At 42.0% G+C, this 23,032-nt stretch overlaps 1 protein-coding gene across 6 annotated transcripts in view; it reads left to right on the plus strand.

The window, feature by feature from the left end:
- HMG20A (high mobility group 20A) overlaps positions 1 to 22,375 on the plus strand; it is a 64,884-nt gene extending 42,509 nt beyond the window's left edge. For 4 of the 6 annotated variants that reach the window (XM_023505059.2, XM_003754880.4, XM_023505392.2 and 1 more), the window contains exons 3-10: positions 1,914 to 2,061; positions 4,537 to 4,749; positions 6,385 to 6,517; positions 7,372 to 7,403; positions 14,953 to 15,028; positions 15,515 to 15,730; positions 16,208 to 16,350; positions 20,037 to 22,375. In XM_023505059.2, the coding sequence (XP_023360827.1) occupies positions 1,914 to 2,061; positions 4,537 to 4,749; positions 6,385 to 6,517; positions 7,372 to 7,403; positions 14,953 to 15,028; positions 15,515 to 15,730; positions 16,208 to 16,344 (955 nt within the window). In that variant the 3' untranslated portion in view covers positions 16,345 to 16,350; positions 20,037 to 22,375. The remainder of the gene's footprint in view (positions 1 to 1,913; positions 2,062 to 4,536; positions 4,750 to 6,384; positions 6,518 to 7,371; positions 7,404 to 14,952; positions 15,029 to 15,514; positions 15,731 to 16,207; positions 16,351 to 20,036) is intronic. The other 2 variants (XM_031956815.1, XM_023505975.2) reach the window with 2 other exon arrangements.
- Positions 22,376 to 23,032: the final 657 nt, after the last annotated feature.

Below are 23,032 nucleotides of genomic sequence, written 5' to 3' on the forward strand. Positions count from 1 at the left end.
GCCCAAGCTACAAATCTATATCCTTTTTACAAAAAACTCAGCAGCTTTAGTTGACTCCCATATTCTCAGTTTTCCCTCTTTGGGAATTGCTGACAAAATATGTATGATTTTTAGAGGATTTATATAGTGAAAAATAAACATCAGGTTGTTGCTTTCATTGAAAGTCTGTATTCTGTTTGTAGAAGGGGGTATTATGGTAGAGTTGGAGCCAGGAGAATTTAGGTCCTGCCTCTGACATGTTCTGTGTATATGACCCTGAACAAGTCAATTAAAACCTCTCAGGCCTTAGGGAACTTTCTAAGACTATATATATATGAAAAGTGCTGACTTGCACTGGGAAAGGCAGTTTTCTCATCTGATAGTTCTGCCTACCAATGAAATCATAGGTCTAATCCTGTCCTTAGGTATTCTTGCTGACCCTAAAAGCAATATATTTATTATTATATTTGATTTGCTCCATGATCCCCAGATAAAATTATTTTGACTTTCTTAGAGCTAGGACAATGACCACATTCCATCTGCTCTAGTAAGAGTTGAAACTTAGTCATTGTCTCCTCCCTACCCCTCTCACAACCAGTTTGAGCAAGGGTGTCACCAGGTCTGACTTGTAATAGCCAGGAATCTCTGCCCAGTGTCCCCACTACATGATCCTCCAGACGCCCCTTGAATTCTCCACTTGCTTACCTCCCTAAGGCTCCACATGATCACCTCCATTCCCCTTTTGAACAACTCTCCTTGTTAGGAATAGTAGTTTTTTCTTACATCAAGATGAGGTCTGTCCATCTAGAACCTTCTTCCCATTGATTCTAATTCTGCCGGGGGAGCAGGCTGAACAAATCTGATCCCTCTTGTGCAATATCTGCAGATACTGGAAGAAAATTTGCATGGATCCCCTAAGTCTTTTTTTTCAGGCTAAGTTTTCTGGTCATTTCAACCAGCCTCTTATGACATGTTTTCTAGCCCTATCATTATCCTAATCACTTAGTAATCTTTCTGAGATGTGACACTCAGAATTGAATGAAGCATCCAGAAATACATTGCAAGATTCACCTCCTTTGTTTTTCTTAATGTTGTCGAAGTTCATGTTGGCTTTTTTTCAGCTGTGGTTTCCTTTAGACACATATTGGTCCATTGGTTCAGTTTTAAAACACACCATTACTAGCACTAAAACCCAGCAAGCCCTTTCCCCTAGGAACTTTATAACCATCACTGTCCCTCCATGCTTCCCTCCATGCTTCCCTCCCTGCTGATACTGGAAGTATCGGGGGAAATGATGACTGTCACCTGTAAGGTGAAAGGAGAGGCAACCCTTGTCTTTAGCAGCACAATAGGGTCGAAGATTGAGAAAAATTCTATTCACAAATGAGTAGGATCTTACCATTGAAAGAAATTATGAATCAGGTTAACTTGAAAATTTCCCTAAGAAAGGATATTTTCTGAATCTCTTTACTTTTTCCGTCCCTGTGCAGCTTCCATTTTTCCTGAGTCTCTCTTTTGGAGCAGTATTTTTCCTATGAGTGACACCACACAAAGCTTGCACTTTGAAATCTCTTACATGGGGAAAGCCTCAGTTTTAAGAGAAGAATTAACCCTTGGGGATTCCTTTAAAGGAGAAGAATTTAGGGTAAAGTTTGTTTTTCTTAGTTGATGGGCTTCCTGAACATCTTTGTTCAAATTCTTACCAGTCTTCAGTGAGAGTGGAAATGGCATTTTTGTCTCTGTTCTCCACCCTGTGTGAAAGCCATCAATCAGTTAAATCATTTGGCCAGTTTGTGATCCGATAATTAATGAAGGCTTGGTGATGTGTTCTGACTGATGGTGCATGATTTCAGTGTATGTACATGCCTACAGCACATAAGTCCTTGTTTCTTTTGTAGGCTAAAGTTGTGTGTGTGTGTTCCTCTTCCCCTTAGGTTAGCCCATCCAGAGGTTACATACCCTGGTGGAGCCACACCATCCACAAACAATCCAGATTTTGTGGAAGATCTCTCCCAAGTCCAGCTGCTCCAGAATGAATCTTCAAATACAGTAGACAATAGTGAACAGCGGCATGAGGAGGAGGTGAGCTGACACAGCTGATCACGCGGTCCCTCTCGCTGCTCTCTCAGGAGTTCATATACAAGGAATTCCATTTCAGGGGCATTGCACCTCTCTGGACACATTTCTAATTCACCTCAAGGACCGTCTTTCCCACCCAGCACTCCCAGATGTTCCTTTGGTCTTCTTGCCATTCTCCTCTCCCTGAAATCCTTCATCACACACTGCCAGAAGAGTCTTTTGCGTCATTCTAGCCATGACATTCCTGGCCTTACAGCTTGGCACTGGCCTGCTGGCCAGCCTTAAGACTTGTTGGCCTCGAATTCAAAGCTGCTGGAGCTTTGTCTCTGTTGTACTGTAATGTGTCTGCTCTCTCTGTCCACCAAACTTAAGTATCCTGTTCCCCCCACGATACCAAAACTTCCACCCTGTGTCTTTCTTTGTTCTGTTTTCTAGGTTCAGAATGAACTGCTTTTACAATACAGAGGTTTATTGAATTTTGGCTGTCCCTTTAAAGCCTGAATAAATCACTACCCCTGATGTGAAGTCTTTCTTGGTGTTACTTGATGCTAATGACTTTTTACTTGGGTCTTGCTTTAACCCTCTGCAGATGTTAAATATTATGATTACCTGTATATGTATCTTATCCCCTCCTAGATGGTAAGGCTCAGGAGGGTAGAGTCCATTACTTACTCTCTTCTGGTGTCTTAATCAGTTGCTACTCATTTGATTTTTCATGTAGTCATTTGCCATTTAGAACAATAAGTGAGGCAATATGGGATATTCAGGAATATTAACATTCCTGGTCTATGTCAATTTGCCAAGCCCTTTTCAGTGGCCACACCCAGGTACAACTGTCTCAGTAGGTGGCCTAAACCAGATTGAGGGAAATGACAGACCTCAAGCCTGTTATTGAGTTAGGGGGCTGTCTACTCACAGTGTGTGAATGGACAAATCAAAGCAGTGTGTTCCTGCAGCATGAAAGTAGCTGAAGCAGGAGCTGTGGAGTGCTTACAGCCAGGTCAGATATTGAAGACGCCAGGTCACTCACTGTATCCTCTGCCATCAGAGGTTGTCCTGACTTTTGCCTTGCCACTGGACTTCAGTGATTGAAAGATAGAGTGAGGCTGATGACTTTCCATGCACTTGTCAAGACTTCACCCTTTGATGTCCCTGGTCCTTTTCAAAAATGAAGGACAAATAGCCAAAACATGGGCATTATGTGATTGGCACAAAGGCCAGCAACTTATTCCCAAGGAAATATTTGGCCACTGTTTCCTTTATTTTTTTATCGAAGCTAATTGTATCAGCTCCCTATTTTTTACCTTAGCTGTCAATATTGGGTTTTGCTCATCATCATCTTGGTAACTCTTGAGGTCTTAGTGAATATTACTTCATGTTAAGCTAACCCAGGGCAAGTCCTTGCTGCGAGGAAAGTGACACAGTTCTTTCTGCCCTCTCCGGCATTGTGGGACTCAGCTACAGTAACTCCTATCTCTATTCTTTGCAGCTGTGCCTGTGATTAAGAGTCTGTGGGGTCTGTAGTATGCTGTTAACTCTGGGATCTTCTCCTCCTACGGGAGTGTGTGAAAAAGGCAGAATCATGATCACAGTCCTGGGGTGTGCCTTCTGTTTCATAGCAAAGAGGACGTTGAGACCAAGAGAAAGACTGAGAGTCTCAGCCAGAGGTGGCAGCCTGGTTTGCCACTTGCCCTGGAGCAAGAAATTTAGGCTGTCTGGCCCAGTTTGTTCGTATGAAGAGGAATCGTTTCTAGTGGATGACCTTCAGGGTCACCTCTTCTTCTTCTTGGATCATTATTAGGTTCTCTTTGTTTGTAGCAACTCTTAGGACGAAACAATAATCTCATGAGATACAGTTAAGAACTCAACATAAATGTACTTTAAAAAATTTTAAAAGAATAAACCATTAACCTTTTCTGCTTTGGCAGCTGAAGATTTGATGTTCAGGTATATAATTAAAATTATGATTCTAGGGGCCTAGAATAATGCTGCTGTTGTGGCAAATTATATGAGAAATAAACTTATCTTTAAAGAGATTTAAAGAGGGAATCACTTCTGTAGTTTATATAGTTACTCAATCTGTCTGCTTCTAATATTCCTTCCTCTTCTACTTTGCGTGTTCTAATGGTTAACGGGTCTATTCTTAGGCGATAGCTTGGCTTCTTGTGGTAAATTGCTCTGTATATATTCTGAGTTCTCTGTGCCAGAAACCTAAACTTGAAGGGCCATAGCACCAAGTATCACAATGCTAGTCTCAGTGAGTTTAGGGATTAATATTCAGGTCATCCTTGAAGTAACGCTAAAAAGATCCTGTGATGATGGAAAAGGATTCTAAAGAGCCTTCATCCTCTGTACCTGCGGCAGATGTGGGGAGATAGGAAATGTCTAGGATTTTTTATTTTGTTTTGTTTTTAAAGTAGCCTCTATTCTTTAAATCAAAGTTCTTATCCTTTCCCTCTTTTTTTTTTTTTTATAAAGCAAAGAAATAAACGAGGAGGTTGGTCCAAAGGAAGAAAGAGAAAGAAGCCACTTCGAGACAGCAATGCTCCCAAATCGCCCCTCACAGGGTATGTACGATTCATGAATGAACGTCGAGAACAACTCCGAGCAAAGCGACCCGAGGTCCCCTTTCCAGAAATCACGAGGATGCTGGGCAATGAATGGAGTAAACTACCTCCTGAGGAGAAACAGGTTATCAATTCAAATTCCTGATGCTTACCTTGGCTTTGACTATTGCTTAAGAGAAGTAACTTTCGTGTCTTTTAAAAAGAGGCTAGAGACCAGTTTCTGCTGCTGTGGCAGGTGGGATAATTGCCAGTCACTCCAACCCTGTCTTCTTGGGGCACATTAGATCCCTGCTGTGCAAACTAAAATAGAGGTGCTTTCACTATGCTTCTGGATGGCTCTTCTCTGGGGCAATCACTAACACTGATACCAAAGTGCTGAGTACCAAACATTGGTACTTACCTTGCTGGACCAATCCAAATCAAATGTCTGTTTGGAGTGAGGTTTATGGAGGATTAAAGAAACATTAGATTGGTACAGAATTGGAAGGATGCTTTTGAGCAGACAAGATTGTTAGAAGAATCTTTGCTTATACTTTTTTAAGTCCCCTAAAATAAATCTGTAGCAGACCTTTTCTTTAAATTGGTTTGAAAAAATGTTATAAAGCTTAAAACAACTTGCAATTTTTCTTTCTAAATTGCATTACTAAGTTAAAATGTAACAGATTCCATTAAACTAAAATGCCATTTTTCACCAATAGCAGTTACTTTTTTGAATTATGAAGTGGATTAAAAATTGTTATATGTTTACTTGCTCTGTTGCTGTAGCAGATAGAAGTGACTACTGTAAAAATTGGGTATCTTATAACTGGTCTTTCAGGTTTGTATTGGATTAATCCAGAATAGGTATTATTCTAACAGGATTATGTTTTTGGTTTTTGTGGTGGGTTTTTTTTTGCTTTTTTTGTTTGTTTGTTTTTGTCTATTGAATCATAGATTTTAGACATAGAAGAAATCTTACTGTAACCCTCTCGCTTTACAGATGAGGAAACTAAGGCCTAGGGAAGCTAATGTCACTTTCCTAAGGTTACAAAGTAGAAAGAAGAGCTCAGACCGGCATCCAGGGCTTCCAACATAAGACCGGCATTGTTCCTCAGTACCATCTTGCCTCAAAAATAACTTCAGTTTGTTGAATTAAAAGGAAAAAAGGCAGTTGACCCAAATGATCCAGTAAATCAATAGTTTTTGTGTAAATAATTAATGGGACAAAGGAAAAAAGAAAAGATGTGTAAATGGAAGCAGACTCAAAGTGGTTTATTTAGGGGTCCTCAGAATGAGATCATTTTTTTTTTTTTTTCTACTTCTTTCCTTCTATCCTTAGTGTTCCGCTTCCATGGTCTTTAGAAAGCCAAATGGTATGAGGTCATCCTCTCAGAATGAATTGATGATACATAAACAAAACAATATTCTGTTTGTGCCCCAGTGACTTGCTAAGTGTTACCTTTACATCATTCATATCCCCTGAGGCTTTAAATAGCCCTGGGATCTCAACCTGCCAGACCCAAAGAAATAATACATGTACTTGATACTTAAATTTTATGTTATTTTAATTCTTTCTGAATCCATGCAGATAAAAAGTCAGTCAGCAGCCTGAAAGCCAGAGTCTCTCTCTCTTTATGAAAACATCCAAAAGTTAAATGACTGCAACTCTGCTTTCAGTTTTCAAGCTCCCTCTTTTCTTAATGCCTGTCCATGCCTCTTGTGGTATGGATATTTTGCATGACCAAGCCTTCTCACAAATACTTGAATTTTCTCTTTGTAGCGTTACCTGGATGAAGCAGACCGAGATAAGGAACGTTACATGAAGGAACTGGAGCAGTATCAGAAGACGGAGGCCTACAAAGTCTTTAGTAGGAAAGCTCAGGACCGGCAGAAGGGCAAATCTCACCGGCAGGGTATGAAGGCCACATCCATTCTTGTCATTTATGTCCTGGTGGGCCAAAGACTACCTCCCTAAATTTCTCCCTAAAGTGACAGCTTAACTGTGGAGTGGCTGCCTCCTCACTTGACCTCATCCCTTACATCCCAAATGTAATGGAAAGAAGCTATTTTAAGTTTCAATTGTCATGACAGCCTTTCTTATTGCAGCATCTTCAGGAATTCCCGTTTGCCTCTCGTGGCAACCTGAACTATTGGGCTTGTGCTTAAAGGGCCTGTACCAGGTCCACCATCCCATGCGTTCCTCTTTTCTTCTCACTGCGATGTGATCAGCCCCACAGAGCCCTCTGTCCTACCTCCATCTTCCCCACTTCTCAAATATTCAAGTCCCTCTCAGCCCCACTACCCAGCCAGCCCCTAGCCAGCAGTCCTGCCATGTGGGCAAAGCCAGGAAGAGTGTATGGGCACGAAACCCAATCCCCAAGCCCTAGGAGTTTGTCACCCACTCATTGACCAGGATAGGTGCTTAAGGTCACAGAGACCCAGCCCCACTGTGAGTAAGGTGATCTACGGTTGTCTGTGAGTAGCGTTGGCTATACAAGCATCAGTAAAGTAAGGCTGTGGTTGCAGGGGTACCTTCCTCTGTGTTCTGCCTTCCCCTTCTCCTTGGAAAGGTCACCTCTTCTCAGAGGGTGACTGCTCTTCCTCTTCTATTTCCCAGCCATGCCTGATGGTTGTAGGGCACACTTCCCAAAAGGCAGTGGTGGGCCAACTAGTCCTAATATGGGGAGTGACTCCATGGGATTTGTTTGTCATCTGACAGCTTTGTGTTTGGATTTTTTACTTCAACTGAATGTTTTCTTGTTTTCAGAAGGAGCTCGACAGGCTGCTCACGATCATGAGGTAAAGAGGCCTCTTTCAAATCTTCTCTTATAATTTTGTCTTTGGAGCATATTAAGGGGTTTTCCTTTAAGATAAATTCATTCAAAAAACATGCAGTAAGACCCTGTTGCATACAGAGGATTTTGAGGGATTGGAGGGAAATAAGATGTACAAAGGTGATTCTCTAAGACATAGCATCTTGTGGGGCACATTACAGATTTGTGAAGACAAGTGCTCCAGGGGCCACGGAGAATAGTCATTCAGGATGGTGGGACCCAGAGAAGGCTTGGTGGAGGAAGAAGCTATTGATTGGGGTAGGTAGCTGAGGACCTGAGAAGGGTAGGAAGCAACAGAAAGATATAAGGGACAAGTGATAGATGAGCAAAGGAAAGTCTAATTCATATCCTACAACTTGACTTGTCTGGGTTGAGCTAATTAAGGGCCATGTCTGTTCCTTCACAAGGCTGAAACCTCCAACCACATTCTTTTACCTGCTTGTCCTTTCACTATTAAAAATGAAAAGTGATAGAAGGAAAGGGACGTGATTGGAAACTGCTGGCTTTCCCCCTCCTTTTCATCATTTGTTGCCTAAATCCAATTCCTTTTTTTAATAGTATTTTATTTTTCCAAATACATGTAAAGATTTTTATCCCTTTCTCCTTCCCAAAACAGCAAGCAATGTGATAGAGGTTAAATATGCACAATCCTTCTAAATATATTTCTACATTTGCATGTTGTCCAAGGAAAATCAATGTGTGTGTGTGTGTGGGGGAGCCACAAGAAAGAAAAAAACAAGCAAAAAAGGGAAAACACTTTGATCCACAGTGTCCATAGTTCTCTTTCTGCATATGATTGGCATTTATTATCCCAAGTTTATTTGAATTGCGTTGAATCACCACAGTGTTGAGAAGAACCAAGTTTTTTCTCAGTTGATTATCACATAATTTTGTTACTACATATAATGTTCTCTGTACAAAGTTCTGCTCACTTCACTCAGCTTCAGTTCATTTAAGTCTTTCCAGGCTTTTCTAAAATTTGTCTGCTCATCATTTCTTATAGAATAATAATATTCCATTACCTTCATAATAATGTAATAAGTAATGATAATTACTTATTATAATAATAATACATTATATTATAATATATTATATATTATATTAATATTATATATTATTATGTTATATTATATATTATTTTATATAATAATATATTATAAATAATATAATAATGTAATAAGTAATGATAATTACTTACTCAGTCATTACCCAGCTGATGGTTGTCCACTCAGTTACCTGTTCCTTGCCACTATACAAAGGCTTGCTACAGATTCATTTTTTATGATCTCTTTGGGATACAGACCCAATATTGAGACTGGTGGATCAAAGGATATGGCTGTATGGTTCCGGGCGTCTTGCTTATTAGCTTCTCTGTTTGCCTCTGTTATGCCAGTCAATTTCTCAAGATCTGTCTAGCAAGTTATAGCTACATTTTGATCTGTGTTGGTGATGGGAATTTCCTCATATTTGAGAACTCACAGGTCCATTAAGCATTCAGATGAGGAAGGCACAGTGCTAAATGAGATTATACTATTCCTTCTCTCAAGAAATTTACTTTATTATCAACTGGAAAAGAGGCAGTACCTTAGATAATTTTAATGCAAGTTTCAATACAAATGGATAAAAGTAACACAAAGTCCTGACAGATACTTCTTTCCTTCCTTCCTACCTACAAGAGATTTCAGTAGGCATGCAGGATCTCATGTAATGTGCAGAAGAGAAGTTACAGTTTAACAGTTACAGGAAAGAGAAAGTGTGAGCTCCAGCCGGGACAAAGACAGGGCAAGTCATAGGATCAAAGGTTGGCTGGAGCCCAACCAGAAAGGTCCAGCCAATGAGGTAGAAAATCTGGAGCACAAAGTGGAATCAACATTTAACCTTCCTGGCGTGGACTTTTCACATCTCTCCTCTTGCCCCTTTCTTTCCTCTGACACTGCCTTCTCTTTGGTGTGTGAATGCCTTCTTCCTCACATCCCCGTGTGATTCCTTGCACTCAGCTTATAGTCTTCATCCTAAAACAACAGCCTCCTCATGATCAAAATAGGAAATTCTTTCTTTGCCACTTTAGCCCCTTCCTAACACTTTATTGCCTGCCATGTGCTCCACAATCCTGACAGCCTCCTGATCATTCCTTGCATGAAAACTCTCCCTCTCCCAGTTTGATGCCTTTTCATTGGCTCTCCCCGCTTCGCCCCCCCATGTCTGCAATGTTCTTTCCTCATTGCTGCCTCTTGGAGCTCCTCACCTAGCTTCAAGTTTCAGATAATACCTTATTTTCTGAAAGTACCCTTTTCCAGTCCTTCTAGAAGCTGACACCTCCATATGAGAATATTTCCAGTTTTATCATGTCTATGTATTGTAAGTGCATATTTGTATGTTGTTTTCCCCATTAGATGAAGTTCCTTTGGGGCAAGCTGTCTTTTGCCTTTCTTTGCATGCTTGCTACATAGTGGGATGCTAAATAAATACTATTGAGGTGACTCAAAACCAAGAAGACTCGAGCAAATCTCTCCATCTCTCGGTGTTACGCATAACTTATTAAGACATCTTAAGTTATAGAGAAGGTGCCAACTTGCATCAGGGGACCTTTGTCCACTGTGGAGTTTCCTATACCAAAAAAGTCACAGTTTCCATCTCTGTTCTTCTGCTTGACTCCTGAGAATTTGAAATACTTGTAAGTTAGCCTAAATGTGAGGTATATTCCAACTGCCAGAGTAGTACTTATTTTAGCTTTTCAGAATCTCTACAGAAGTAGAGCACATTTTTTTTTTATATGGGAAAAGGTTTGTATATAAGTTTGATTTGAAATAATAGCCTATGATTAACCAATATGAAAATTTTAATATAATTATGTTTCAGATACAATGGCTATTTCAAGGGGGGTTTTAAGTCAAGGAAATTTCCTTAAGAGCAGTAGTTTACTTATAAAGTTCTATTTTTTAAACTCAGGTCTGTATCAGTAAAGTTATGGAAAAATTATTCAAATTCACAGTCTGTTCTTTAAAAATGATTCCCTCATGTGTTTTGTGAGGATTGTAAATCCTGGCAACTATCACTATTTTATTCATCCTATGAATTCCATATAAATCCAATTATATATAGATTCTGGTACTCTTAATTGTACATGATGAACTGCTATGAATTTTATTTTTATTTGGAGATTTTTAAACTTAATAACATTGACAACCTTTACTGTTAACAAAGAATAATTTTGTAATTGCTTAGTTTTCTCTCCCTTTTTGTTCTTTTTATTAACTTAAACACTAATTTTTTACCCTGATTGTTTTATGCTTTTCTGAGAATTTCAGTGTCAAGAATACTTGATTCTCTGTATAGACTTCCTGCTAATCACAACCTAAGAGAGCTGAACAGGAACAAGAAACAATGATTCTTGGTGAATCTCCATCACCACGTGGTCTGTTTTGATGGTCACTCCTAACATCAGTCTGTGCTTGACCTAAAACAGTTGGAAAGATGAAAGTTTGATTGAGTCATAGACTCAATCTTGGATTGAGCTGTTTAGCCAAGAGAGAGGAAGTGACTTTCCAGAATCTCACAACTGTTAACAGCAGAACTTGGAGGAACAACCTGGTCTCCATATTTAAGATTCTGTTGAATTATTTAATTTCAGATTTGGAGGTTCAGAGATTTAATCTAATCCATACATAAACAGGAATCCCTTCTACAAGATTTATAATAAATAATTAACCAGCCTTCTCATGAATTCCACTTGTGACCCTCAAAGACAACCCATTTTGCTTTGGGACAGCCCTAATTCCTAGGAAGTTTTTTTCTTATATTAAGCCAATATCTTGCCCTTCTGTGTAACTTGTGGTTGCTGCTAATTCTCCCCTCCTGACCCAAGCAGAAAAAAATCTTAAATTTTCTATCTGATGTTTCTTCATATTCTAAAGAAAGCTATCATATTTCCTAACAATTCCAACCTTTTATTGAATCAACGTATAGCAGGTTCTTCAGTCCTTCTAGCTTTCTGGTATTCTTTTGCATACTTGTCAGCTTGTCATTGACCTTCATATAATGTGGCTTTTTGAACTGAATCTCCATGGCAGAATATAGCGAGATTAGCACTTCTCTCATTTAGGGACAATACCTCTCTGATAGTTTGTATGATTCAAATACTAGTGAATTCATCCGTCATGAAATCCATTCATTGTCATTTGGTGGGAGGATGGGACCATAAGAAGCTTGTTATGAAGCTAGATAATCAGTCTTGGGTTCTTAAAGTGGCATCACTGATGTGCAGACCAGAAAGAACCATGTAGCAGAACCAGAGGAACCTTTACCCACAAACCATGCTGCCCAGTGGTGGGCTGCCCACTCTAGCTTGAGTATGTCGTGTTCAAAGCAGCCTTTAAAGCTGGAAATCTGGCTATGGGCTTCAGTCACAGCAAAGCATGCAGCTCCCAAAGACCTTTGTTGTGCTCTCCTCTCACATGATTCAGGATGAAAACCTAAGGCTAGAGGTGTTCTGGCTGCTCTCAGATTAAATGCCAGCCTACAAGACCCAGGAGTCCTATAGAGTTACTCCCTGAAAGTGTCATCTCATGTGAAGACCAAGATAGAAACAATAATTTTGTTTCTCCTTTAATTTATGAGAAATGACAAAATGACACTCAGCCTGAACAAATTAGGCCTTTTCAATGAAGAGGTAATCAGATCCGTATGATTTTAATCCCTGGAGCAGCTTAAGTACATCCAAGCCCCCAAGAGGATCCTCTCCATGCCGGGTAATGTACTCAGTAATGGAAGAGTGCTGATGGCTTTCATTACCGCTCTTCCGTTAAGTAGAATTTCTCTGTTGCCTTTTAGAGACTGAACAGTTTCACTTAATTGCTTTAATGTTTCTTATTTTGTACTTCAAGAATCTGGATCAAGGGACAGTGTGAATCACATCTGTGCCATAGTGTCCTCTGCCCTTGGATAGTTGTCACCCCAGACCAGGCTTTTATCAGTAAGGAGAGCCAAGTACCTCCCTCCCTTAAAGTTATGACACATATAGTCCAGACAAGGGGAGGCAGGCCTGTCTTCCCTCTGAGAACTAGTAATCCAATGGGAACTGGGAGTACTTTCAGGAAAGAGTCACCTAAAGCTATCTAAACAACTAAGGAAAGGTCCTGACTGAGGCCTGAGTCTATGAGGACTAAGGTGGGACATTGATCCAGGAGGTACATTCATAAAGCAGGAAGAAATGGGTGTGACTGAGGCAAAACTGCAGCGATGAGGTTTTCTGTCTGACAGATGGCCACCTCCTTGGTACTTTATAGTCCCATCTGATTCATATTTTAGGAACTGTGTACTTTGAGAGATTTTCTGTGGTGACTCACAGCCGAGTTTGGGCAGCAAAGAAAGGCGAGGTTTGGAAGAGCCACTGGCACATGGCCTCTGGCCTTCTCAGCATCACTCTCTATACCTTCACTAGTGCTTCAACCAAAGGCATTTAGTTAACTGAGGTTCAGGATACTCTGGGTTAAGAGGGCCTCTTGGTGGTAAGAGTTGGGGACCAATTTTAGGAATGGTAACTTTGTTTTTGAAAAATAGGGGATGGTCTTAGCATCAGTTATAAATGCATACTCATTGGCAGTTAACCTAAGAAAACAATTCAAGTCCCATGCAGCCAATTGTGTCAGTTGGCATGCTGCCAAAGGGCAGACTGTTCACCCTGACCAGCAGGGTAGGCACGCTGCTACTTTGATCCCCTCCTTTGCAGGCTCTTCTCTCTCCAGCTTTTCTACTAGACATCAAATCTCACTGGTGCTCAATTACATGACACCTTAGAAGTGAGGGCCAAGAGTGCTTTAACAAGTGGGTTAGTACTTTTTTCTGGCTTGGGTGCTATGGAGGTTTCAGAGTCAGGCTGCTTCAGCACTATGCTCTTCTCACTTTTTTAAAGCAATCTGTTGACTTCTGGGGGGGGATATAAAAAAACAAAGCTTTCAAAGGACTTTTCTCCTTCAGGAATGTGTGAGTGTGTGTGTGTGTGTGTGTGTGTGTGTGTGTGTGTGTGTGTGTGTGTATTCTTGAATCACCCCTGGAAGTCTTCCTAAACTATTTGCTTTAAAATTGCTCTCTAAGAAGTATTAGAAAGCATTGCTGGGATCCTTGATGAGTCCAATTGGTTCATTAGGTTACCATCTTTGTTATTTCCTCATCTTTGGCTCTCTTATTTTTAAAGACTATTTTAAATGTCTCTTTACTTTTAACTTCAGCAGCCTAAGACAGTCCCCCAGCTTTAACCTCACTTCCTTTACAGATGGCTCCCAAACCTCCCTTTCAAGCTGCATCTATGACCTCTCTCCCCTGCATTCTATCAGACTCATCTTGTATATTATTTAGCTTATTCTTTTTCTCCTAAACCTTCTCTTCTGATTTAACTGTTTCTGTCCATTCATTCTCTTCTCCTCATAATCAGTAACCCAAACTGAACCACCTTCTGTCTCTTGACCAAGCCCAGGACTTTTCTGCCTTTAGGCTTTTTCTTTAATCCTGCAATTCTTGGTGCCTCTACTATTCTCCCTTTCTCCCCGCTTTGATAAGTTCATGCCCGTTTTCTGAAGTCCAACTCAGTATCCCATGAAGCCTTTTCTTGACCCTCACATCTCCGGTAGTCTTCCTCACTAATCACCCTTTGGGGAGGAACCTCTTTAATGTCCATAACTATGAAATGTCTTATATTATAGTTCTTTCTGTTGGTGTTTCAGTTCCTCTATTGGATTATCAGCTTTTTGAGAACATGGACTATTTGTTTTTTCCTCTTCTACCTTCTTATGAGCACAAGGCCTTGCCTATAAGGAATTGAGTTTAATAAGATTGAAATGTATTTATTTCTTGCAAGGAGTTTGGAATGAAAACAAAAAGTGCCCAAAGTTGGATGGGAACACTGTGGGGGAGGGTACATTCTTAAAAGTCAATGGTTCTCCATAAAGTACTATGATTTGTAGCATAATAGGCAAATTCTATTTAATGTGCCTTTCTACTTTGTAGAATTAGAGTAGGTAAGAGAAGGTTTTTACACAACCTTCAAAAGCAACTGAAAAGTCATATTTAAATTCCCTTTTTTCTTAGTATCATCTCTTTCAGAACATTTCATTATTAATGTTGCAGAGCAAAAAGCTTAGAAATGGCTTCTGTATTCTCACCTCTTTTTTGGGGAAATACATATTCAGATTTGTCTTAAGGCATATTATTTTATGGTTGAGCATCTTAGAGGACTGAATCTAAAGGATCTAAGTCATCAATGTAAGTCCAATTCAGGTTTCTTTTTAAAAAACAAATCTTAATACTCTTCTGTTATTGAGATCACTGTTTTTCAAACTCAGTTTCCTCTCTTTGTGGCCCCAAGGCCTTAGCTCTTCAGATGATCCCTGTTTCTGCTATGGTTTCTTTAGGGAAGAGGTTGTTCACCCAGGACCATTTTGTTGGCAAACCTTTTTATTTTACTTAGCTGTTGCTAAAAATTAACTTAACTTTATTCTTTCTCCATCTTTGATCCACAGAAGGAAGTAGATGTGAAAGAAAGGTCTGTTTTTGACATACCTATATTCACAGAAGAATTCCTCAACCACAGTAAAGGTAATTGCTTTGACTTCCTGGTGTTTGATTCCTTGTTTCTGTGATTGGACAGATGTCCTGAATATATAGCAGGGAACTCCCCATGGCCCCATGGGGCCTTGAAAGCAGTGCTAGTAAGCGGCTTCTTCTCTGTCCCCCCAACATTTCTCTTTCAAGGGTGACAGATGAAAGCAAAGTTTATGCTCTGAAAGTTTTTGAGTATGAGACAAAGGGAATAATAAAACAAGCACCACAAATTTTTGATGGACATTTAGTAGTAATTTTGTTCTCCTGCACACTGATTCCCATTGCAGGAATTTAGATAACTATGACCCAGACTTCTATTCCATGGTCAAAATCATTGTCTAGATTTGAGCTTAATAACAACAGGGATAATAAAATAAAGTCAGCACATATTAATTAGAATCTGTTTTGTAAGAGCTTAGAAAAGTCACCCCTGACTCCTCCTCTTCTCTTTTCCTGGGATTGTGCACTGGGTGTCGTCAGCTCGAGAAGCAGAACTGAGGCAGCTGCGTAAATCCAACATGGAGTTTGAAGAAAGGAATGCAGCTCTCCAGAAGCACGTAGAGAGCATGCGCACAGCCGTGGAGAAGCTGGAGGTGGATGTGCTCCAGGAGCGGAGCCGAAACACCATCCTGCAGCAGCACCTGGAGACTTTGCGGCAGGCCCTGACCAGCAGCTTCGCAGGAGTGCCACTACCTGGTGAGAACAGCTTAGCCGTTTCTGGGACTCACTGGGCATCACCAGTGATTCTTCCTTGGATTCTTGGTAGAAATCTGCTGAGAAGAAAGTGAATGAAGTGAGAAGGGAGAAAAGAAAAAAATTACCTCCAGCTCAGGCCTTGAAACTTTGGCTGTATCCATCCATTAGTAGTACTTCCATAATTGTATCCCCTCATCTGAACTCTGGGATCTACAAAACATTCTGGGGTGGACACTATGACCTCTGAGTTGATCATTTCTTAGCATTGTTTTGGTTCAGGGATAATTGCTTATTTCTCAGAAATAAGCCTCAGCTTATTTCTCCTGTGCTCTTTCCTGTGGGAATGGTCATACCGAGAGGCTCGTGGTAACGCTGGCCATGTCAGGTCCTTGCAGTTGTTGCCTTTACTTGAAATATGAAGGGAATTGGTGAATTGCATTGTTTTCCCATCTTGCTCTTGTCTTCTCCCAACTTCAGGAAGTGGAGAGACCCCCACTGTGGATACAATTGACTCATACATGAATAGACTGCACAGTATTATTCTAGCTAATCCCCAGGACAATGAAAACTTCATAGCCACGGTTCGAGAGGTTGTGAACAGGCTTGATCGCTAGTTACTGGTAAGTGTTCTCTTGTAGTGTCAGTCCCATGTTACCAAATAGAAAGATATTGGTAAGGGAAATGGATGCCCCATGAGCATTGCTCTCCAGAGAGAGGAAGCCACTGACTGGAGGGAGAGGGGGAAAGCTGCTATTTGGCTTTTTTCATGAGGGTGTAGTGTCCAGTCTGGAAAAAAACTTTGTTGCCAACAGAATGCATCCATTGTCTGAACCTTTTTGTGCAGTTGGAATGTGTTGGTACTTTGGTTCTTAAATGGACCCTCAGCCCAGCCAAGGGGATAGAGGGCTGCCTGGAGGTCATAAGGCCCAAGGGAGGCTGCTGCAAGGATCCCAGCTCCAAGGACTAGTGGGATTGGATTTGAAGGTGCTTGGCAAAATCCAGAAAGTCTGAGGTATTACTAATGCAAAGGCACTGGGACTAGAGTCAGGAAGACCTGAGTTCAAATCCAGCCTCAGACACTTACTAGCCATGTAACCCTGGACAAATCACTTCATCCTGTATACCCCAGTTTCCTCATATGTAAAATGAGCTGAGAAGGAAATAGCAAACCAGGCCAGGACCTCTGCCAAGAAAACCTCAATTGGGGTCACAAAGAATCAGATGTGACTGAAATGACTGAACAACAATGACCAGGAGTAAAGCGGCCCTAATGGGCTGGAATCTGAGGACCTGAGTCTGGGTCCTGCTGCCCCTGCTGCTGTCACCCTTCTGGCTTCAGGCCTCTAAACTGCTCATCATTTCTCCATAAGAACTCTGGCTAATAGAGGAGGAAGAAGCCTGCAACCAGCCTGGCTCCAATCCCAACCTGCCACCCCTGGGCCATAGGCAGACTCTTTATCTGCACCCCTCCCCAGCCATATGGGCCTTTTTCCTCTTCTAAAACATGAAGCAGCCTCAGTGATCTGTAAGGTTCCTCTGAGTCTGTGCCGCTGTTTGACAGACAGCCCCAGAAGGGGCGGTGCTTTGCTCAGTCACACAGATAAGTCCCAGACCACAGCTTTGAACCCAGGACTTCTATTCCCTGTGTAGCACATCTGCTGTTTTACCACTTGAGGAAACCTTGAAATCAAGGTTTGTCAGCCTCCTAACAGCAGAACAGGCTTTTAGTTTGTTCCCTTATTAATACATTCCAGATCTCTCCAACTACAAGAATGAGAGAATCTTGGGGTCCAGCTACTCATTTGGGGGGTGGAATTAATGGTCTCATACTGTCCCCACTGACACTAGCTAGACCAAATCAAGAGTTAATACTGAGGCTTCCAGTTTGTCTCTTTGAAACCGAGATTTGAGTCTCTGTTGCCTTCTTGCCAGGCCCATAGCTATCCTCCATTTGCACATCTGTGTGGTCCAGCAGGGCCTGCACCCCAAACAGCCTCAAGAAAGTAAGAATCCCGGCTTCTGTGTCTTAAGAGGGCGGTGACTGTGGGCCAAGACAAAGGTGGGGCCCATCCACCTTTCTGGTCAGGCCTGTAGCAGTAACCACACTGGGAAGTAGTTCTCTGCCCTCAGATAGGCTTTGATGGGGAAAAGGACCATTGTCCTTCCAGAGAGTAGCCAGATGGAACGGACTGCACTTGGAAGAGATGGTCTGAGCTCCCTGCAGAACCAAGAAATGGCATTATCGCTGCTGCTTATGAAGGGAACAGCTTGTAAATCCAACCTCGGGATTTTCAGGAGCTCATCATCCTTCTCATTTTCATACGGCATTTTCAATTAGCACATTTGTGAGCTTCAAGAGAGGGAGGTGGGAGATTCTGAAAAAGGCAATAATTGATAATGCGGGCTTTCCTTGTGTCCTGGTAGGGAAATTACTGTGGGGTAGAGGAGGGGACAGGGACTAGCGACTTTTGTTTTCGTGATGTTGCCAGTGCAGTGATTACCCTAGAGTATGTCATCTAGAAAACCCAAAGGAGCTTAATTTTGCAAAGTATTCCCCCAGCTCCAGCCTACAAATATTTGAGATAAAAATATGAACTGTTGGGTCACTACAGGTTCTTAGCCTCTGGCCACTCAGAAATAACTAAGAATAGCTCGCTCTCCTCCCACTGCGAGCCCCACCCCCAAATCTGTCAGATGAGACAATTACAGAGACTGTGATTAATTCTAGCTTGGTCTCATTATACAAATATGTACCGACAGCTAAGCCTGATGTCCCCAGCATTCATGGGGCAATTAATTACTCTGACACCAGCTTGGCAGAGGCTTCACCCACTGTTAGGAGCTTGTGAGTGAAGGGAAGTTAATGGTGTGGACGAGCAGGCGAAGGAGGAGAACACTAGAGCTGCAGAGGCCTTAGCCTGAGGGGGTCCCCTGCCTTGACCCATGAGGCCCAGGGAGGGAAAGTGATGGGCAGCTAATGCCACCTCCCATTGTCAGAGGCAGAGGCAAGATGGATGCCCCAGTCCCCTGGCATTTAAGCCTTTTCCTTTTGGGAGGGGGAAGCTACGGACCCCAGAGAAGTCTAGATCTTCAGTTGTAGGTTAGAAGAGATGCCATGGGGGACTCTACAGACAGTTGTTGGGTTTTTTCTTCATTTTCTTTAGTACTTTAGTACTAATTAAGTACATTCCAGTTTCTTTTAAGTACATTTAGTACTTTAGTACTGCTTCAGACGGTGAGCCTGGGAGAGATGGAAGGCTTCTCGAGGACAGGGCCTGGCCCTCAGGGAGTTTGCAAGCTCCCAGGAGATGAGATGCCCACACAGACACCACACCAGGCAGTCCGGCTGGTCAAGACATTGAACAACCAAGTGGCCTTTGGGAGTTGGTTACTAACAACAAGGGCTTTGGGGAGACCACAGCTTTCTAGATGGTAGCTTCATTTGGTGTATTTTCCTAATTGCACAGGATAGACATTCCCCAGCTGTCATCCTGGCCCCTCACCTGTCTGTAACACATGAAGGTGGGAGAAAGAGCATGGGTCTGGGCATCGGGAAGCCCCAAGTTTGAATTCTTCGGACATGATATACGCAGCATGCAGGGAAAGGTCACAAGGGCCAACATCCACACTCAGGTCTCTGGCCTCCAAGCTGGTGCTCTTTCTCCCATGAGATGCTGCCTTGCCTCGCCCAAGTAGTGTGCTGAAGGCAGCTGGCTTAGGAAGGGGAATCCTGTTGATGAGTCATTTTTAGGAACTTAGCCAGAATGATAAATTGCCTGATTTCAGACGAGTGGAATGGTTAAATATTTTGTTGCCCATTCAATACATGCCCATTGAGTAGTATATGTGATTTTATTTTTATTGTAGTGCATATTCATGTGAAGTTTTACACAGTACTTATTTTAGAAATTTCTCTATATTCAGATATAAGGTACATTTATAGTTGGAGAAAAATGGAGTTGGTGTAGACCACAGATTCCTTGGACTGAGATGCCTTCCTAATTTTAGATCCCTGGCCCCAGTCCCTGTGGGCAGCTTTTCTCTCGTCATAGGTGACCTCAGGCTGACCCTTCAGTGTCCCCACTGCCCTTGTGCAAAGGTAAAGTCACACCACACTTAGAAAACACTGCCACAAACACCTTGACACAAGTTACCTTTGGTTTAGCCAGCTCTGGAATCTTGTTCAGCCTTGCCCTTTCCTACTTACTTTCCCAGAAAAACAAGAAGCCAGCATTTTAGGCACACAGCCCTACTTCTTCCCAAGAGATGTTCACTCTTTTCCTGTTTTCCTTGGCTTTGTCCACAGGTGCTTTGGCTCCGAGATGTTCTGCAAGTGATTCTGCTTGTGAGGAATGAGAAGCCATGATGGAAACAGACTGCCTGGGGGTGCAAGGGATCTGTGCATGCATTCCAGCTCTCTCACCCCTGGAAAGCATTGGAGCACCTCAAGGTGTGTCTGGATGCCCTTTCCACGCGTTTTTCTGAGGTTCTGAGAGTGCCCCGGGACTCTCAGGGTCTCAGCTTCATCTCATTTCAGTTTATGTTGCAGAGAAAAGGCAAGATTCCTCCTGGGGCCACACAGAAGGGGTTTTTCTTGGCCTGAGGGCCCCTCCTGTCACTTGTTTTAAGCTTCCATCACCATGGACAGTTTTCCCCCCTTTGCCAGTCAGCAGTGCTCCATGAGAGCTTTTCTTCTTTCATGTTATCCTGCTGCAACATGGAAGCTCTGTGTTCCTTCATCAGGGCCCTTTCTGCGTACTGACTGGAGTTGGTTGCTCACTCGTCCCACTTCTGGCCCATATGAATCATAGTTTCCTGGGCTGCTCTCCTAAGTGTATGCAGTGCTCCAAGGCCAGCAGGACTTCTATTTCCCTCTTTTTTAGGGGAGCACTGTGAGCAATAGCAGGAAAGCACTTGTCTTTCCTATTTGGCACATTGAAAGTTGTCAGCAGTTGATCTTGCATGGAAAGTGAGAAGATGCTGTTCCTTTCATTTGTGCTGAGTCATGGATTCAGCTGGGAGACTTCTCATTTACAGAGAGAATCTCTCCTTATTCAGCATAGACTCTCATTCTGACAAATGTATGGAAAAGGTCCCCTGGCCTTTACCTTCCATCTGTATTCTTTAGAAAAGCAAATTGAGGCAGAAAGAGCAGGGTCCTGTTCTCTCCCCACCTTGATTTGTTTTTTAGCTGCAGGGGTAGCCAGATAAAAGGTTTCCACCTGCTTACCTCAGTCACTCACGGAAGCACAATCAGCCACTCTCCCACATGGTATTCAAGGAAGGAATCGGGCACTTGTCAGGAACTGCCGTGCGGGGCTCTTGGATCTTGGCGTTGCACCAGCTGGTGCGACAGTGCGTCCTTTACAGTGCGTCCTTTACCTGTTGGTTTTTGATCTCTTGAGGAAAAAAGAAATGCGCACACCCACCCCAACACACACTCCCTTATATTTTTTATTTGCATGGCATTAAGACTCTTCATTGTGTCTTGAAAAAGACTACCACCAAGCAGCTTAGCCTTTGTGTTCTGTTGTCTGTTGTCCAAGGACCAACCTAGATTGCTATGGAGTGGCCCATGAGCCGCCCGCTAATTGGTGAGTACTTTGAGTGAGGTAGCTCCATTAAAGGATTATGGGGGAGCATTCTCACTATTCCCCATTCACATAAGCCAGCCCTGCCGTGATAGAAAGCAGAAGTCCATCATGGCCTAGCTTCATCAAGAAAACATTAGCCAGCTTTTGAATTCTGTGACAAGTAACTAATTGCTTCTTTCCTTCCATCATCTGGCCCCTCCTCCCCATATCTCTGGTCCCACTGTTGATGGCCTTGGTCCCATGCATGCCTCATGTTTATAAAGTATTAATAAGTAAGAGATTGTCTCCAGGGGATGACAGACTTCATTAGAGCTTTAAGCTATCCTTTGGGTACTTGGTCTCTGCTCCTCTTGCCTCCAGGCAGTATCCCTCTTAGGACCCCACTCTTTTCTCTTCCCCGTTCCCTTTTCCCCCAGCTTTCTTTGTTGTAAAATTTTCCTGGCAGTACTTTGTGACCCAGAGTAGCTGTAACTTTGGGGCAGAGGTGATCTTTGCCCCAACCAGAGATAGGGTTTGGGCGTGATAGTGACGTGAAGTGTCTTCAGAATCAGTGATACAGAAACCTTAGACATGGGGTGCACATCCAGCCAACTCAGAAGCTTCACCTGACTGGCTCACATGGCCTGTCAGGTGCTTTGGAGCTCCATGAAGTGACAGCAGAGTTTGATCCCTGATCCTGTCTCCCACTGATACAGACATGACTCTTCTTTATTAGGAAAAAAGTTATTTTTGTCTTGTTTTTTTCTTGTCATGATGAATTTTTGCTTTCTCCATGTTAGATATTTTCCCCCATTGTTTAAAAAAAAAAACAAAACTCCCAGGGGAGGCAGCTCTGGGGGGCAGAGAGTCAAACAAAAGGTGTTTTCTGAAGTGAAGAGAAAAAGTCACATGTTGTCCCTGTGTCTGAAGTGGTTGAAATGCCAAGTTTTCAGTACAAGTGTCTTTGTAATTAAGCTTCTAGATTTTCTTTGTTTGATTCATTAGAAGTTGATGTACTTGCTTGACATTTGTTTCATTAAAACTTTAAAACAGTGAATACATTTTGATTCCATCTTAACTGTGTTTTAATGAGTGAAATCCTATCAGTGTTGCCTTTTGTCTGAGACTTTGTCAACTCTACATTAATCACTAGCCCTGTTGTTCTTTCAAAATCAGTAACAATTTCATTTTACCAAATGCTTATTCAAAGTATGTCTTACGTGTTGGTGAATTGTGTTTTTTAAATACATAATAATGACAAGATAAGCTATAATTTATTTTAATGTAGCAGTAATATTCTGAAGTTAAGGTTGAAAAAGTAATTTCTGCTGCTTGTGAAGTCAGTGACTAGATTAAATCCCCACAATCAAAGTTCTTTTGAAACCTGAAGGAGAGAACGTTTCAGACACCTGTTTCCTTGAAAGCACCAAACTAAATGAACTTTCAATGTGCAGTATGTGGCTTCTTATTTTCTGCTAACTCAACCCTATGATAGAAGGAAATATGGGATAGTGGGAAAAGAATAAGGTTTGGAACAGGGCAACCTGGGTTCCATTCTGGAGCCTGTTAGTCATTTGGTCTCTCTACACCTCAGTTTCCTCATTTGACACACGAAAATTTATTGCCAGCTATAAATCCTGTGGTCCCTGTGGAGGCGACATTGAGTGTCTTAAGATTGGTCACCAGCCCAGTTCCAAACCTGTTTGCTTGTTAACTGCTGGCAAGCTCA

This window comes from Sarcophilus harrisii, chromosome 2 (genome assembly GCF_902635505.1).
Source record: "Sarcophilus harrisii chromosome 2, mSarHar1.11, whole genome shotgun sequence".
Taxonomy (NCBI): domain Eukaryota; kingdom Metazoa; phylum Chordata; class Mammalia; order Dasyuromorphia; family Dasyuridae; genus Sarcophilus; species Sarcophilus harrisii.